This window comes from Blastomyces gilchristii, assembly GCF_000003855.2.
Source record: "Blastomyces gilchristii SLH14081 genomic scaffold supercont1.2, whole genome shotgun sequence".
In the NCBI taxonomy this organism is placed as follows: Eukaryota; Fungi; Ascomycota; class Eurotiomycetes; order Onygenales; family Ajellomycetaceae; genus Blastomyces; species Blastomyces gilchristii.
Window position 1 is genome coordinate 6,709,047 of NW_003101681.1, and position 16,528 is coordinate 6,725,574.

Genomic DNA, 16,528 nt, shown 5'->3' on the forward strand with positions numbered 1-16,528 from the left:
GATGTTAGATAGAAATATTAATAAGTTAAGAATATTAAGTCATATCTTCTCTCATTTAGCAATTTCCATCATCAATCTATTTCTCATCACATAGCTGTGACAGAGTTCAAAGCCAGAAATGATTTCTATCACTCATTGTTTTACTTCTGAGTCATGAAAATATACAGAGAGAATAGAGCTGAAGAAGTTCAAGTTTTTCAAGAAATAAGAGTGACATATAATACTCATAATAATAAACAGCTGTTTGATAGCTGTTGTTTCATCTGAGTCTCATTCATAGCTCTTTCAATTGATATATTTATTTTTTAGAACAGGAGTAAGTAAATCAAACCAGGTTGACATATTGATCTGAATGATCTCAAAAGCAGCCTGGAAGTCAATGATATTCAGATCAGAATCATGATTGAATTTTGTAAAGAAGAAAGTATTAATAAGACATTTCAGCTCCTGTTTAAGTAAGACAGTATAATGTTGATTATCATTGAATATCCCTGCTTTGAAAAGTGCTGAATATAGTGTATTTCACTGCTTTGTAGAAGTACTGTATTATCAATAAGTCAAGATATCAGAACTCTGAATTTAAGTCTCTATAAAGGTCTTCATTTCTCAACTGTTTTGCTGTAATGTTCTGACAATGTGAGATAATTTCAACTGTCTTTTCTGCCAGTTATAAGGCATTGTAGACAGATGCTGTGAGTCACAGTGATTCAATCATGAACAAGCTTATAAGATATTGATATCAGTATCAGTGATCTCAAATTCTGAAGAAGTATCAATAGATTCAAGCTCTGTTAAGTCACTGTCTGATGTGTTATATTCATCATCTACATTGTTGAGAGACTGTAGTGATTGTAGAGAGGATTTATCTTTAAGTGATGAAGAATATTGACTGGAGCATGTCTGACATTGAGTGTCTTGAGATTCAAAAGACACACTGTCTTTTGTCAATGATTGTGATATGATGAGAAGAGGTAGTGAGTTGTAAAATAGCAGAGATGATAGCAGAATGACTGAGGATTCAAAAAATATCAGTTTGGTGATGATCAGGCAGATATTTAGGATAGATGTATGATTTCAAAGTCAATTGAATATTTTGTATGAGTGAAGTTGATTTTTCACACATGATGGAACTGTTTCTTCTCAGACTCTCTACAAGATATTAGGTTGTGAGCACGTGTGAAGTCTCTTATTGGTCCAGAAGTTAGCAGGACTTGACAGAAGTCTAAAGGAGTTTAGTTGGTCGCGCTAATCCGAAAATATCGAGAAGAGAGGCTGAGCATGCTGAGATAACGCCCACGCTCGCTGCGGCCGCCGATCCACATGATCAGCGATCGCAAGCTCTCTATAAAAGGCCACATAGCAGCTAGCTTCTCATAATAACAACCAACTACTCTAATAACCCCTCCATCATAATTTTCTATATATATTTTCATCCTATAATATATCATCTTAAAACCTAATTGCATTGTTGAGATATTGTTGAAAATATTTCATCATAGTGATGGCGAAATGGCGGGCGTTGAGTGTAGGGGTCAGTCAGTCTAATAAAGTTATACAGATTTTCTGGAATTGCAGAGAGTTCTGGGATTTTCAAGTTAGTTTGATTGAGTTATTCCACCACGAAACCTTGAAACAATCTCTTCATCAAACATCAAGAACTATGTTTAAATTGACTAGTTAATTAATTTGCATCTATCACCATGCAATCTATATCATATTTGTTAGAATGTTGAAAATGCAAAAAATAGAATCGCGTCCCACACAAACGGTTAATGGTGGGAAAACTAGTACGAGTACCTAATCCGTGAGCCTAGGCGGGTTCGTGAATGTGAATGGTCTGCAAGACGGGATTGTTGGCGTCGTATCGATGAGCGGCCTTGAGTTTGGATGAAGGAGTCCTGGGGAACATGGCAGCGACGTCGCAAAAGGCTCATATTTTATTGACTGTAGGGCAAGAAAGCGTACTAACGTAGAGATATTTATTTAGCGGAAGTAACGAAACAAAAAAAAAGTGAAATTTAATCTGCTAGGTATCTAATTGAGTGATAATATGTATCATAAATCGTCGGCTGGGAGAAGCCCTATTATCAAGCAATTAGTGAGCATGATGTTTCAGAACTAGGCCCAGAACACGAATGGGTGTGTGGTGCGTCCTTCGGTAAGTATTCGATTCAACACCGGAGATAAAACTATCAGGCCGGTGCCCAAGGGCTTTTTCGGCAGAAAGGCGCAAAGGGCGTACACATAAGCGGATGACATGACTACATCTGGGTCGGTAAAAGTATAGGGCCTTTTGTATCCGCTCTGCCAATGCGTCAGTCCGTTTCTAAAATTGGAGTTTGGCGGTAACCTCGTTTCGCGTTCTTAAACACAGGGACCATGCTTTGGTTCATCAAATAACTGGTCGCCTTCCTACGTCGTGCTGTTAATAATACACAGATTGGCTTTGGTGAAGGAATATGCGGTATAACGAACAGCGATAGTAGCGTATAACCTTGTTATTCAAATCACATGCCAGTTTGCCCGGTCTCAAAGCGGTTGGTGTTCGAAGGACTCATGGCATCTTGCCCAGCTCTGGGGATATAACTGAAGTCAACACCCTTCGTTTTTAGCGATATTGTTCATACTGGACATCCAATAAAGGACCCAGCATGTCAAAAAAATCCTGTCCACCTGACCACCCAAGCTGATTAGGTCCTAGGCCAGCAAAACTCATCAGAGGATCGTGTTGGAAAGAAATTTGATCGAGAGTTCCAGTTGGAGGATGCATAGGCAAATAGCCGCTCGGTTCGCTAGTTGCCACAGAGACATTTGACGAGCCGCGCGAACTGTAATCTTGTTTTGGCGACATCAAGGGCTCCGTGTTTGCTGAGTCGACAGGAGGGTCGTAAGCGTGATTATTAGCGGTTATGGGAATGTCGGATGTTGCTCTATCTTCAAATTGATTACGTTGTGACGGCGTATTGCCGGCTGTCATATTCCCGCTCTGAGGATGCTCATTTCCTAATGTTCCCATTACGCGACTCCGAAGGCTAGATGCTAATGCGGTGAGAAGTTCACCGAATCGGTTGCTCAAGTGGACGTCGTCCACTACGCATGTACAAAGCGCCTCTGCAGTGCGCTCAACTAACTCCAGTGAGACTATAGTCTCTTCATCCTTGACCCCAAGGGCAAATGCCTAAAGCACTAGACATTAGGATTTTTTAAAACAAAAAGGGCGGAAAATCCACGTCACAGTGAACGAAACACATACCTTCAGGCAGAACATAGCTCCCGCCAGAATCCTTGAATAAGTTCGTATGGGGACATGTCGTAGGCGATTGTTAGGTACGAGATCCTCCACGACGGTCTGCAAAATTGCCCTAGCAGCGAAAACTACTTCCATAAAGTATTCCTTATTTCCTTCGAAGGTATTCAGCACCGATGAAACTCGCATATCCGTACCATCATTGGTACCTCGGCCACGGTGTTCAATAACAGCCTGAAGAGCTACACTATTAATAGACACTCGAACATAGCCATACTCTATTGAAAGTATAGCCCTCATTGGCTTTGATACTGTGTATAGGCAACGTTAGATCGTAATCTGCACGTAGAAAGTGGTACAACTACGGCGAAGCAACTTACGTTTTGCTCGATCAAATTCCACCTGCCACTCTCTAAGCAAGGGATTAAGAACACGAAGAATTGCAAGATATTCGCCGCTTCGAACCATCTCCTTTGTCCGATCTCGAGATGTAAACAGCAGTTCGTTCCCTCGTTTCATGAGAGACGCAACACCTATCCAACATCGAATTGTATCTCCGTGCTTCAGACCAGCCTCATGGTGAGTCACGGAAACGGACGTCAGATTTTTCCACCCTACGTTAGTGAGCAGTCTGTCCACTTTCAATGGTTCGGGCGATATATGGCTTTCTTACCTAGCCTTCCTGATGTCTGGGTGAGATATACCCAAAGTAAATGCTGTACGCGATACGCCCGTTGGCTCGAGGACGGATCATTCCATATGTCTCGGCGAGACTCTCGAGCTCCTATGGTTGTGTTGTCATATTCGTCAAAGATACCAAGCTCAACCGCAAGAGCCAGCGCATTCCCCAGCATGGACCAGCACATACGATCCGATCTCCAAACAGGCTCTAGCCAATCAATCCGAATGCGGCCACCAATCCCCGCGGTACTAGCCCGAGGCCGTCGGACATCATCTTTGACTATTATGCTATCTCCGTCATCGCCTGCTGGGACATTAAGGGAGCGGGGATGCCACTCAGAAAGAAGAAGCAAAGCCTCGCACGTTCCCAGTGTGCGAAGACTTCCAAAGTTCGACCCAGCAAGAGCGGATTCAGCAGCCTGGCCGGAACAATCAGTTGAGGAACCGTTATCATGCGTGGCCCCAGCGAACTGTTCCTGCCCGAAGATCATGCGAGAAATCATTCCTTGTAGATGTTGCCACAGGCGTTCATGGACCATATAAGACCTAGAAATTGATCCGGCACCTGAGAATTTCATATACCGTGAGGCAAGCGTCAAGATTGTGACGGCAAGGATGGGTTCTTCTTCCAGCAAAGTTGGATGCGTTGATGGGTCCTGGAAAGAGGAGGAAGAAATAGGCGTAAACGGCGCGAGGTAGGCATGGAAATAATTAACAAGTTCTATGGCTTCTTCTGCAGTAAAAAGGCCCGTTCGAACAAAACGCAAGTTTGACCAGGGCTGGCGAGAATCATCGGTCACGGAGCCGTGCTTACTTGACGATGCTACCGACGGCCTTATGGGACCGCTGGTGGCTGTGGAAGGCCCGGCAGATGCTGTAGTGCCAGGAGGATTTCCCCGGTCTCGTTCGCTATGCCTCCCTGCTTCCCAGAGAAGCTTTAGGGCATCGTGGGAAGTGTAGGCAGCGTCACGAAGGAGGGCTGCCACTGTTTTCTCGCCGCCTGACGAGCTAGCTTGCGGTCCATAGTCACTGGAGGTCATCCGCATTAGGATATCCTGAGGGATTTTGATTTGGCTACCATTACCAATCCCAATCCGTGTTGCAAGTGAGTGGGCAGCTGAATTAAACTCATTAAGGTTGTTGCCATGGGGGCTAGTAACGGGACTTCCAAATGCACTAGGTCTGTCGGACTGAGGCAGATATCCCTCTTCTGGCTGTTGAGTAGTCTGTCGAGAGGTTCCCGCTGCAGTCCCCGCCTTCTTTTTCCCCCTTGTAGCGGAGAAATGGCAAAATTTACGTTCTCGCCGACATCTTCCACAAGGACCATCGTGAGGAGAGTCAACGGATCCCAGGTCGCAGCGAACTCTACGTTCGCGACAGGGAATACAAGCCTATAATGAATGAGTCTACCGAATCCAAAACAGCCGAAGTGTAGTGAGGGTAAAGGAATAATAAGAGAGCAAAAATGATAGCCATATATGCAATCCGGTTTCGGAGGGTCTTACCTGATAAGCCCGCTTGTGGACGCGAGCCGGAGCGGTGGACATGGCCGGTTGGATAGCCGACACTCACTCACTCACTCACTCACTCACACGGAACGCTAAACGATGGAGACTGTTGTGGGAGATGGCAAAGGCGAGGGTTATTCAAGCAGCAAACGCACCAGGCCGAACAACAAACAACAACAGAGGACAAGACACCGATAACCAACTGAACCCTCGCTGGCCTTCCGCTTGCTTGCTTACTTGCTGGAATGGCCAAAAAACCTCCTGCATCCGCCGCGTTGGCCGGCGTCCACATCGCAAGTCACGGGACTCCCGTCAACTAGGTTAGTTAACTAATTAGGTAGCTAACGTTTAATGGGAATTCCGTGGCAACTTCTCCGCACGCGGGGGCTTGGCATCAATCGCCCGGCCGAGAGAGCTTTTTTGGGTGAAACCAGACTGCAACATCGGCTCGGGTTGGGAGAATCCGAGAATGAATTATTATGGGATGAACAGCGTGGTCAGCTCAGCGGGTGCTGGGGACAGTGACTGCTAGGTGCTAGGTGCTAGGTGCTAGGGAGGGGGATGGGGCGGGGGGTGGGCAAGAATGTAATAAAATAAAATATATACATACATACATACATACACGCATACATACACATACATCGAGCTTGTTTAAAACGACTCAATCTGAATGCCAATTCCTTTCCCTCTCGCGACGTTCAGCAATTCCCTGCCGATAGCAATGTCCATAATCCCCATCCCAACACACTTAAATATCGTGTTTCCCTCCAAAAGCGGCGCCTCTCTCCCCTCGGCTCCTTCGAATGGGAATGGCAATTCGCCCACCTCCACCAGCTCGTCCTTCTGTACATTCGCCTTGATCAACTCCCCAGCCTCTTCCAGGCATGCCTCTTTCGAGTCCACCAGGATATTGCTCCCCGATAACAGCGTTGCAGAGTCGATCTCCTCCATGTGTGGCTTGTATGATCCAACCAGGGAAATAAATCGGGTCTTACGCTCACTTTGGTCACCATGATGTAGATATGAATCGGGGAATAGCGGCTGAGAAGACGGAGTGCAGCAAAAGATAGCATCGGCTGCTTCAAGGATATTCCGTAATTTGGGGTCGAAATCCGGTTCCTCGTTGGAAATGGAGCTAAATGTAATCTGAGGAAACTGACTTCGGAGCTCTGCTAGGAGTGTTGTGTCAAACTTCACCAAAGTCTCCACGCGCCGGTTCACAATAGTAACGGTCGTGATCTTTGCTGCTACTAATAGTAGTGACAATCGGATATGCCACTCGGCCTGCTTACCAGCACCGAAAACTACAATATTCGCTTGTTCCGGGAGTCTGTGGTGCAAGAGGGCGATCATAGACGCCAACGCTGTCCGGAAGGCGGTAATCTGCTGTGCATTGAGTAGGCCCTGTAGTTCGCCCTCTGGGGAGAAAATATTGATTGCCCCCTTTGCGGTGCCGCCACCTCCAGGGAGGGTGACAATTTTGATACCAGTTGTAGTTCTGGTGTCTGACGCAGGCATAAAGAGTGTCGTGTGGTGTAGGCTTGTAACTATCGTTTCACGAATGGGCTGATGCAGTAATTTAGTTGGCGCTGGGTTTGAATTTTCCCTGGAATAAACCGCGAGTGCGTTCCATAGGGAATGAAGGAGCCGTCGACAGTCATCGACTGTGAGCCCCTGAAGGATTGGGGAGATGCCATTGTCTCGAAGGAGCAGCATGTCTTTTATACAGGGGGATGGAGCGAACCAGCTGATATATTTTTTTTGTCCAAGCTATGAGTGGCTTCAGGTGTGTTTATCTGTTGGGGGTCTCGGCTTGATCGGCCCTTCTACCAGCAGTGCGCTGGTAGTGACTGAGCGCTTTTGCCCCGATAAAATTAAAATCAACACCCACCCTGAAGAAGTGGTTAGCTGTTGGCCGCTACGGCCGTTGCGGTTAGCGATCCCACTAGATCCCGTGACCCACCACTATATTACCTAGGTATGCTCTGGTAGATAGATTATTATTATTATTATTATTCTTCAATTATAAATGTATGCAGTCAGAGACTATAACATCTACCAGAGAACTTTTAGTTCTCAGAGTTTTTTCTATATCTGTAAAGTTAACTATTATACATTCACTAATTTCAGATATATAAAATCAGAAAATTTCAGCTCAGAATATAAAAACTGTTTATAAATTACAGTATTTTAACATCTTCTGATACTTTAAAATCATTTGATAATATCATGACAAAAGAAAAGAGAACATAGTCTTAAAGATAGATATATTAAATAGATAGATAAAAAAGAATTGAAAGAAAAAAATAAAGTAAAGAGAGACTGTAATAAAATAAATTATTAAAAGATAGTATATAGCTATTTTAATAGACTATATCTGATTAATTTTCTTCTCTTTATATTCAGATATTTCTGAATTTAGCTATTTTCTTATAGCTGCTTGAGTTTCTGATAGAAAGTTTATTAAGTATTTAATTTCTATTTCAGTTGAGAATAAGAATCTTATATTTAATTAATTTAAATTATACTTCTCTTTTAATCTGACTCTGAGACTATTATATAATATATAGTGTATTATAATATACTTAGAATTCTGATTTATATTGCAGAATAAGTATTCTATTAAATCAAATCTATCATTAAATCTTTATATATAAGATTTAAAATAGTCATATTCTAGTTTCAGCTATATTATAGATGAGAATATTTTCTTTTAAGATTTAATTAAATAAGATTTCTACTTGGGTTTTGTTTCAAATCTTGAATAATATATACTCTTCTTTTGTTTCTGCCAGCTACAGGCGCTAGTCACTCGCAGAATACATCTTAAGCTAATTATATTTAACTCTCTATAATTAACTGATCACTGCATCTGTTCTCTCAGACCAGTCACTAATTTTCAGAGATATTAGTTAGTCACTGTCATCACTCACTTGATAATGTACACATCAAGCTTTCAGTTGCTGATCTCAGTTTCATTAGATACTTTTAGATCTATTAATCAGCTATTATAGTCTTACTCTGTGTGTAAGAAATCCCGCTTCTTGTGAATTCTTTACCTCTATTCCTATCTCTCATGTAATTAATAGGGCTAGCGGGCCTTGACTACACACAACTATATAGACTGGAGTTTGCAAATACTATTCATAACTCAGCTTGAATACTATTACACATTTAATCTCTATATTTTATCTTTCTACTGTGAATACTTCTAGTAGTTAACAGTACATATCATGTCAAGCTGTAAACATCTGAATAATCACCTGTGAGCACTTATTCTTACATTTCAAGCTCAGTCAGTCAGCAACTGCCTGTTATGACTGAAAGAACTAGAAACTTATATACTTCAATCCCTGTAAACTCTACTGCAGGCATTCAGAAGTAGTCACTCAAATCATGAATAACTCTTATAAAAGAAGTCTCAGAGAACTTATTAATTACTTACAGAACATTATTCTCTGCATCTGTGACAGAGAAACTCTCTGAACTCATGAATGAATTAATCTTAGTAAAGAACATTCTTGAGCATCTTCTGCAGAATTAAGCTATTTTTCTATAAGAAATACTTACTACTTACAAACACTCTTAAACTGAGTCTCTAGACATAATCTTCAGAGATATCTGTGAACTGAAAAGAAACTTTCTTAAGCTATAATCACTTAAGATCACTTATCAAATCACAATCTATAAAAGCTTTTATAAGTTTGTATTTGAAATTGACTCATAAGCTCAGCTGTGTGATATAAAAGATGAAGAAGCTGTTATCTATATAATAACAGATCTCTATTACACTGAAGTCAAGAACTGACTGAATTATCTAGAGAATAATTATAAGAGATTTCACTGATCTGTTCTTAAGACCTATCTAAAGAATAAGTTAAGAGACTTTATAAACTGAACAGAGAACATCTGAGCTATAATCATTAATATTAGAAAAAGAGGTGAGAAATCTGATAAAGACTACTCACAGCACTTTATAAAATTATGATATGAATTGAGATCTGTGAAAACAGGACTCTGAAATAAGACCTGAATAATGATATTTATAGAGAGACTGAATAAAGATATGTAGAATAAGCTTATTAAGTAAGACTCTAAGTTCTTGACTCTGAAGAAGCTGATGACTCTCATTCACTACTTACAGATCACTGTAAGAATCACAGATCTGTGAAGAGTGAATCACTGATCAGCTCTGTAAGAGTCAGAATAACAGAGAACAGATTTATCAGAAAAAGATAATAAGATATAGAGAGATTTATATCTGACTACTAAGTAGAGAGAAAGAGCTTCACAAGCTCTTATAAACAGAGTGTATAATAGAGAGATTAAGAAAAAGAAACTCTACTTTATCTATTCTAAATCAGAACATCTCTGCACAAACTGTTCAGACAAATTAAAATAGAAATTTAAGAAGTTATAAACAGAGTTAGTAACAGCCTTCTTAAGAGTCTTGAAACTGATACCTGAATCTGTTACTCTCTCAATGAAAATACTTGCTTATGAAGAGAGACTGCACTGCAGTACTGCTGCTTTATAAGTATGAGAAGTATTAATAAACTCAGAATCTCAGATCACTGTGATATCTCTAAAGCTCACAGAGTAAATAAGCTGAAAGATGAAAACTAAGAATCTACTCTTATAATAAACAGGATGTGAGAACTCAGATCTGAGAACTGAGAGACTTATAAGAGTTATCTTTGAATTATAAGATCTCTCTGAAATCTGAAGAAGATTTGTGAAAACTGTGATTATTATAAACATCACAGATGACATATACTTAAGACTTGCATGATTTCAAAGACATAATTTACACATAGCTATCTGTGAGTCAGGTTTATACTTCTGATCAGTATTAATAGACTTACTTACAGAGATAGAATCAGTTAATACTGCAGAGTTAATTAGAGAAGACAAGCTCATCTATATAATGATTTTATAAGTATCTGAGAATCTCATGATTATGAAAACTAAGCTTTAGATATTAGAGAAATACTGAGATCTCATAGAGATATTCAGCTCAGTAAAGGCAGCTGAGCTTCTCTCTCACTATGAGAAGAATCTGATAATAGATTTGATAGAAGAATAGAAACTCTTCTGAGAATTAATCTATAAGCTCTTTCATTATGAGACAGAGATCTTGCAGATCTATATAAAGAAGAATCTGAAGAATAACTTTATCTAATCTTCACAGGTCTCTGCAGAAGTCTCTGTGATATTTATAAAGAAGAAGAATGAAGATCTCAGATTATATGTAGATTATTATGATCTGAACTTCAAGATAATAAAGAGCTGCTATTCTCTGTCTCTGATTAAGAATGTAATCAACTGTCTCACAGAAGCTGTCATATTCATACAACTGAATATAATTAATATATATATATGACTGTGAATACAGTCTGAGAATGAATGAAAGACTGTCTTTAGAACTGCACTGAGATTATTTGAATATCTAGTGATGTCTTTTGATCTGACTAATACTTCTGCAGCATTTCAGTCTTTTATTAATAAAATACTTCATATATATCTTAATATCTTTATAATAATATATCTGAATGATGTGATGATGTACTTTATAAAGAAGAAAGAACACACTGAGCATGTGCAAAGTGTGTTAAAGGTCTTAGATAAGACAGAACTATATATTAAGCTTATAAAGTGCATCTTCAGTGTCTGCTGAATTAATTTTCTAGAATATGTAATCACTGCAGATAGTATTCAGATGAAATCTTCACAGATTAAGACTATTTTATCATGATCAGAGTTAACTAGTATTCATGAGATTCAGATCTTTCTGAGCTTTGTGAATTTCTATAGATAATTTATCTTTGTGTTTACAAGAATCTTCTTGATTCTTACAGATATACTGAAGAATGAAAATAAGAAGAAGTCATTCTGTGAATAGAGAATGAAAAGATTATTAAGAAGAGAGAACTGTAAGAACTTTCTTATTTTAAAAGCTTGTAAGATCTTTGTAAGATTAAAACAGATATTCACAGATACAGTGATACTATTTCACTTTAATTTCTTACTCTTAATCAGATTAAAGACAGATATCTTCTTCTTTATAATTTCAGAAATAGTCTTACAACTACAGTCAAATGAGAACTGAGTTTCAGTGATCTTTTTCTTATAAAAGATGTAATCTGCAGAGATTAACTATGACATTCATGATCAGAAGCTTCTCATAATAGTGAAATTCTTCTGTCACTAGTATCACTACTTTAAGAATCTCATAACAGTGATTACTGTTAGAACTGATCATAACAGCTTATAACAGTTTACTTCAATTAAGAAACTCTCATATTGATAAATTCACTGAACTCAGAGACTGAGTGAGTTCTGGTTCAAGATAGAATATATCAAGAAAACTAAGAACTCAGTGAACAGATTCTCTCACAGATCAGACTATGTTAAGAAGATCAGAATAACAGACATAGAGAGACTAGAGAAGACAGAAAAGCTTTACAGAATGCTCAGACTGAGTGTTATAAAGAGATTGACTGAAGAGTCTCTCAATTTCTTATAAGAGAAAAGAGAGAAGAGAGAGAAGAAGTCTGTATAACTACTCTCTATAACACTAAGAGTCAACACTCTGAGAATCTTCACAAGAATTCTTGAAGAGAGTATCTATAATCTGAAGAATTTGCAGACTTTGAGAAGTACTGTGAAAGATCTGATATAAGAAGAAACAGAGTATAAGTCTTTATAAGATCTTCTATTCAGATTATCTGAACTGTAACTGAAGAATAAATATACTCAGTATATTTAAAAACTGTTCACAGCAGAAATCAACTCTGCAGAAATAAAGAATTAAAGAGACTTAAATAATCTCTTATAAAGAGAGAGTTGAATTTATATATCTATGAATAAGTTTCTACATATAGAACTTATCAAAAGGTATTATAACTCTTCTCTAGTGAGTTATTTTACAGATACTAGAACTTATAAGTTGCTTATAAGAAAATACTTCTGACTGAAGATATGAGAACTTATAAAGAAGATAGTGAATTCTTGTACTATTTATCAGAGTTCACAGATAGTGTGATTCAGATTATATAAAGAACTTACTTCTCTACTCATCTCACAGAAACCTTGAGAACAGCTAGGAATAAATGCTCTTATGAGCCTCTCAGAAAGCAAGAATATATATAATGCCTGCTTTGACAGTGTGCTGATGATAGTAAATCACTTCATCAAGATAGTATACTTTATACTCATCTATAAGAACTTGAAGTCAAAGAATTTGACTTATATCTTTATCTGTGATGTGATCTGATTGCATGAATTATCTGTGAATATTATCTTAGATAGAGAATTAATCTTCACAGAAGAGTTCTGATCTGATCTGATAACTATACTGAAGATCTCATAAGATCTAAGCACAGCTTTTCATCAACAGACAGATGATCAGATAGAATATCTAATGAGTATATTAAAACAGTATCTGTAATGCTTTGTCAATTACAATCAGAATGACTGAATGCATTGATTATCACTTACAGAGTTTATATACAACAACTTAAAGTATGTCAGCACAGATAAAACCCTCTTTGAGATACTTACTAAGACTCATCTGTGAATAATCTTAATGAACCTGTAAGAGTATACTATAGAGTATGATGATGTCTGTGAACAGGCTGAGAGAATTCAGAAGATCTGGGAGAAAGTCTGTGAATTCTTGAGAAAGACTTAAGAGTATCAGAAGAGATACTATAACTTCAAGTATATTATAAAGAGTTTCAAGAAAGATAATAGAGTCTGACTGAGTCTAGAAAACATTATTATATAGAGATCTAGCAAGAAGCTGAATCTCTTATAGATAGAGTTTTATAAGATTATAAAGAAAGTTAGCTCACAGTTCTACAGGTTGAAACTGTCATCTGAGTTGTAAATATACAATATTTTTCATGTCTCTTTACTCTGTAAATATAAGAAATTCTCAGAAGAGAATTCTGTGACTCATCACTCTATTCACAAAGCACTAGAGAGTGAAAGAGAATATCAGGTCAAAGAAATTATTGACTCAGAGAAGTGAGATCACAAGCTCTAATTCAAGATTCAGTGATAAGAGTATTCTGATAAGATAAATAAGTTCACTTAAGAATTATCTGAGCAGATAAGACATCTGCAGAAGCTGAGACATGACTTTCATACTATGAATTCTGATAAGTCAGAATGACACAGTCTTTACTAAGAATCTGATTATGATAAAGATATTAACACTGTTATTTATAAATTCTAGTCTATAAGATAATGAGTTTCTACTGAGATGAACAGTCTGCAGTGTATATAAGAAAAGAAGAAATCATATTCTCATTAAAGTTAAAAAATAAGAAAATAAACAGGGCTGTGAATACAATTTGAAGATCAATAAAGAAAAAATAAAGAAAACTCAAACTCACACTCTCAATACTTATAACACTCAATTCTCTCACAATTATCAATTTTCTTCTTCAAAGAAGTAGAGAGTATCATATCTGTGATACAGACAATTGTTGTATTTAATATGAAGATCATCAGAAATGCATAGACTTCAGAGAAGCTGAACATCAGAGTGTATACAGTTACAGCAGAGTCTTAAAGACTGATTATCTGTGTGTGTGATCAGATATCTCTTACAAAGCTGTGTTCACTCTCTCAGTTATGCTGAAGTATTCAGTCTAAAAATAATTGAGATGCAGAGAGAGAGCTCATCTGTTCAGATCAACTTCTGTTATAAATTCATAGTATTTGCATTGCCTTGATTATCTGAATTTTGCAGATACTCAGAAACTCATCTCTTATTAACAATGAGATTACAGAAATACACTGCAGTGTGAGAATCATTGATAGAGAACCTAGGCATATTCACATATATCTGATCAGAAATTGTGTGAATAGAGAGAGGGTGATTGTAGACTCATAGAGCTGCAGAAGACACTGACAACACAGAGAGCTTTATAAGAACTATCAGCTAGAGTCTGTAAGAAATTACTTATGAGAAGACTTACAGTAAAGAGAGAAACTGCACTGCTTGAAGTCAGAGACTGATCTGAGAGAGACAGAGAATTAACTGCTAGCCTGAAGATCAGATGCAGTGATAAGACTGAGAGAGATGAAGACATGATTATAAGCAGTGATATCTCTGCTTCATCAGTCAGTAAAAAGTGATCAGAGAAGTTGCAGAAACACTCATAAGAAGCTCAGCAGCAGTCAGACATTGTTATAAAGATATTGAAATTGAAAAATTTTTATTCTTGAAAAGTTCTTGAATCAATATACAGATATTATCAGAAACACTCTCTCTCTGTTATCTGAGTGAAAACACTTTGTGAATGAATGAGAATACTCACAGTTGATAGAAATGAAAGCTGTTATAGAAAAAGAGAAAAGAAGATGAGATTTTATAGACAGATCTGAGATATTTATACTACTCTAGAGAGGTTTACTTACACTGTGAGTGATTCTACAGAACAGTCAGATTACTCTAGTAAATAAGAGTGATTGTGAATCACAGGCCTGAATCTTTCTATATAACTATAAAGAGTGATTACAGACTGCAGACATCTTGATTCTACAATTCTACAGAGTTAATGAAAGAATGAAAAATTTCTCACAATTCTACAGTATTAAAGAATAATGATTTATGAGAATAAGTGAAAGATTAACTTATGAATGTTTCTCTTTAATAAGAGTGATCTTATAGAAAGTGATTCATCTGTGAGATGAATCTGTATAATGATTACATAAGAATCTTATAAAAATGATTGAGAGTCAACTGAAACTCTTCTATATAAAAGATGTGAGATGAATCTGTGTGATAGTTAGAGAAGAATCTGTAAATCATAAAGAATCTTATAAAATAAGAAACTAAGTAACAGACTCTTTTTTCTTTACAGTAATAAGAGATTTTTTCTCACTGAGATTTTTTATAGATATAAAGGATTTTTAGTGAGTATCACTGCAGTACTGAGCTGATTTTATAAAGTCACTCAGTGAAAGGCTTCATGAACAAAGTCTTAGAGAGAGAGAGATATGTAAGAAATCTCACTTCTTATGAATTCTTTATCTCTATTTCTATCTCTTATGTAATTAATAGGGCTAGCGGCTCTTGACTACACACAACTATATAGACTGAAGTTTGTGAATACTATTCACAACTCAGCTTGAATGCTATTATACATTTAACTTCTACATTTTATCTTTCTATCATGAATACTTCTAGTAGTTAACAGTACATATCACGCCAAGCTGCAAACACCCGAATAATCGCCTGCGAGCACTTATTCTTACACTGTGTTAGAGACTAATTATAGACTTAATGACTGCAGTTCTCTCTATCAGTATTAGAACTTAATAGTAAGCTTACAGACTCTAGTCTATCAGAGTGCTCTGTCTAGAGTCTAGATATATATCTAGATCCGCTAGTCAGATAATTTTTAAAATCATTTTCTATATTTAAGAGAAAGCTAGACTTCAATAACAGCTCTAGTTAGAGACTTGTTTAAGTAGTGTATAATCACTATATTAGACTTGACTCTATATCATTAGAACCTTGACAGGTGTATAGTAGAATAGTAAGATATTGACATCTTATACTGATTCTGATAAGTGTTCACAGAATCTTACTTAACTAGTAACTTAACTTATAGTAGAGAGTTCTACCTCATATCAAGTCTTACTAATTAGACTCAGCCTCTATTACATGAGAGCTTTCATGAGTAAGAAGTGACAGATATCAGTGATGAGATTTGAACTCACACATCTCTAATATGTGTGGTCTTGATTATCAGTCTTATCAACTGAGCCACGCTGACTCTTATAGATAGATCTATTAATACAACCTTCAACTATTCTACAGGTTATAGTCTGAACAACACATTTTTCTTTTTAAAACATTGCACTAACATTTTTAATGAGAATAGTTCATCTTTTTTGAGAAGACTCTTACTTTTTATTAGAGATATTTCATTTTTTCTGAATCTGCTGATCAGTAAATTTATATACTTTTGAAAAAGTATATTCTTTATTATGAAGAATATCATTTTTTTTCTTTTTATATATCTAGAAGAAGCAGAGTTATCTTAATATAAGTGATACATCTGTTACTTCA

The 16,528-nt window shown here is 37.2% G+C and overlaps 2 protein-coding genes across 2 annotated transcripts; both read right to left on the bottom strand.

The window, feature by feature from the left end:
• Positions 1 to 2,608: 2,608 nt before the first annotated feature.
• On the bottom strand, positions 2,609 to 5,475 carry BDBG_01649 (C6 transcription factor; the record flags this gene model as incomplete). Its single annotated transcript, XM_002628695.2, has 5 exons — positions 2,609 to 3,178; positions 3,254 to 3,558; positions 3,628 to 3,861; positions 3,921 to 5,319; positions 5,434 to 5,475. 5 exons carry the CDS (start codon positions 5,473 to 5,475, stop codon positions 2,609 to 2,611), a joined length of 2,550 nt encoding a protein of 849 aa, XP_002628741.1.
• A 612-nt stretch (positions 5,476 to 6,087) lies between these two features.
• On the bottom strand, positions 6,088 to 7,152 carry BDBG_01650 (ornithine cyclodeaminase/mu-crystallin family protein; the record flags this gene model as incomplete). Its single annotated transcript, XM_002628696.2, has 1 exon — positions 6,088 to 7,152. One exon carries the CDS (start codon positions 7,150 to 7,152, stop codon positions 6,088 to 6,090), a length of 1,065 nt encoding a protein of 354 aa, XP_002628742.1.
• Positions 7,153 to 16,528: the final 9,376 nt, after the last annotated feature.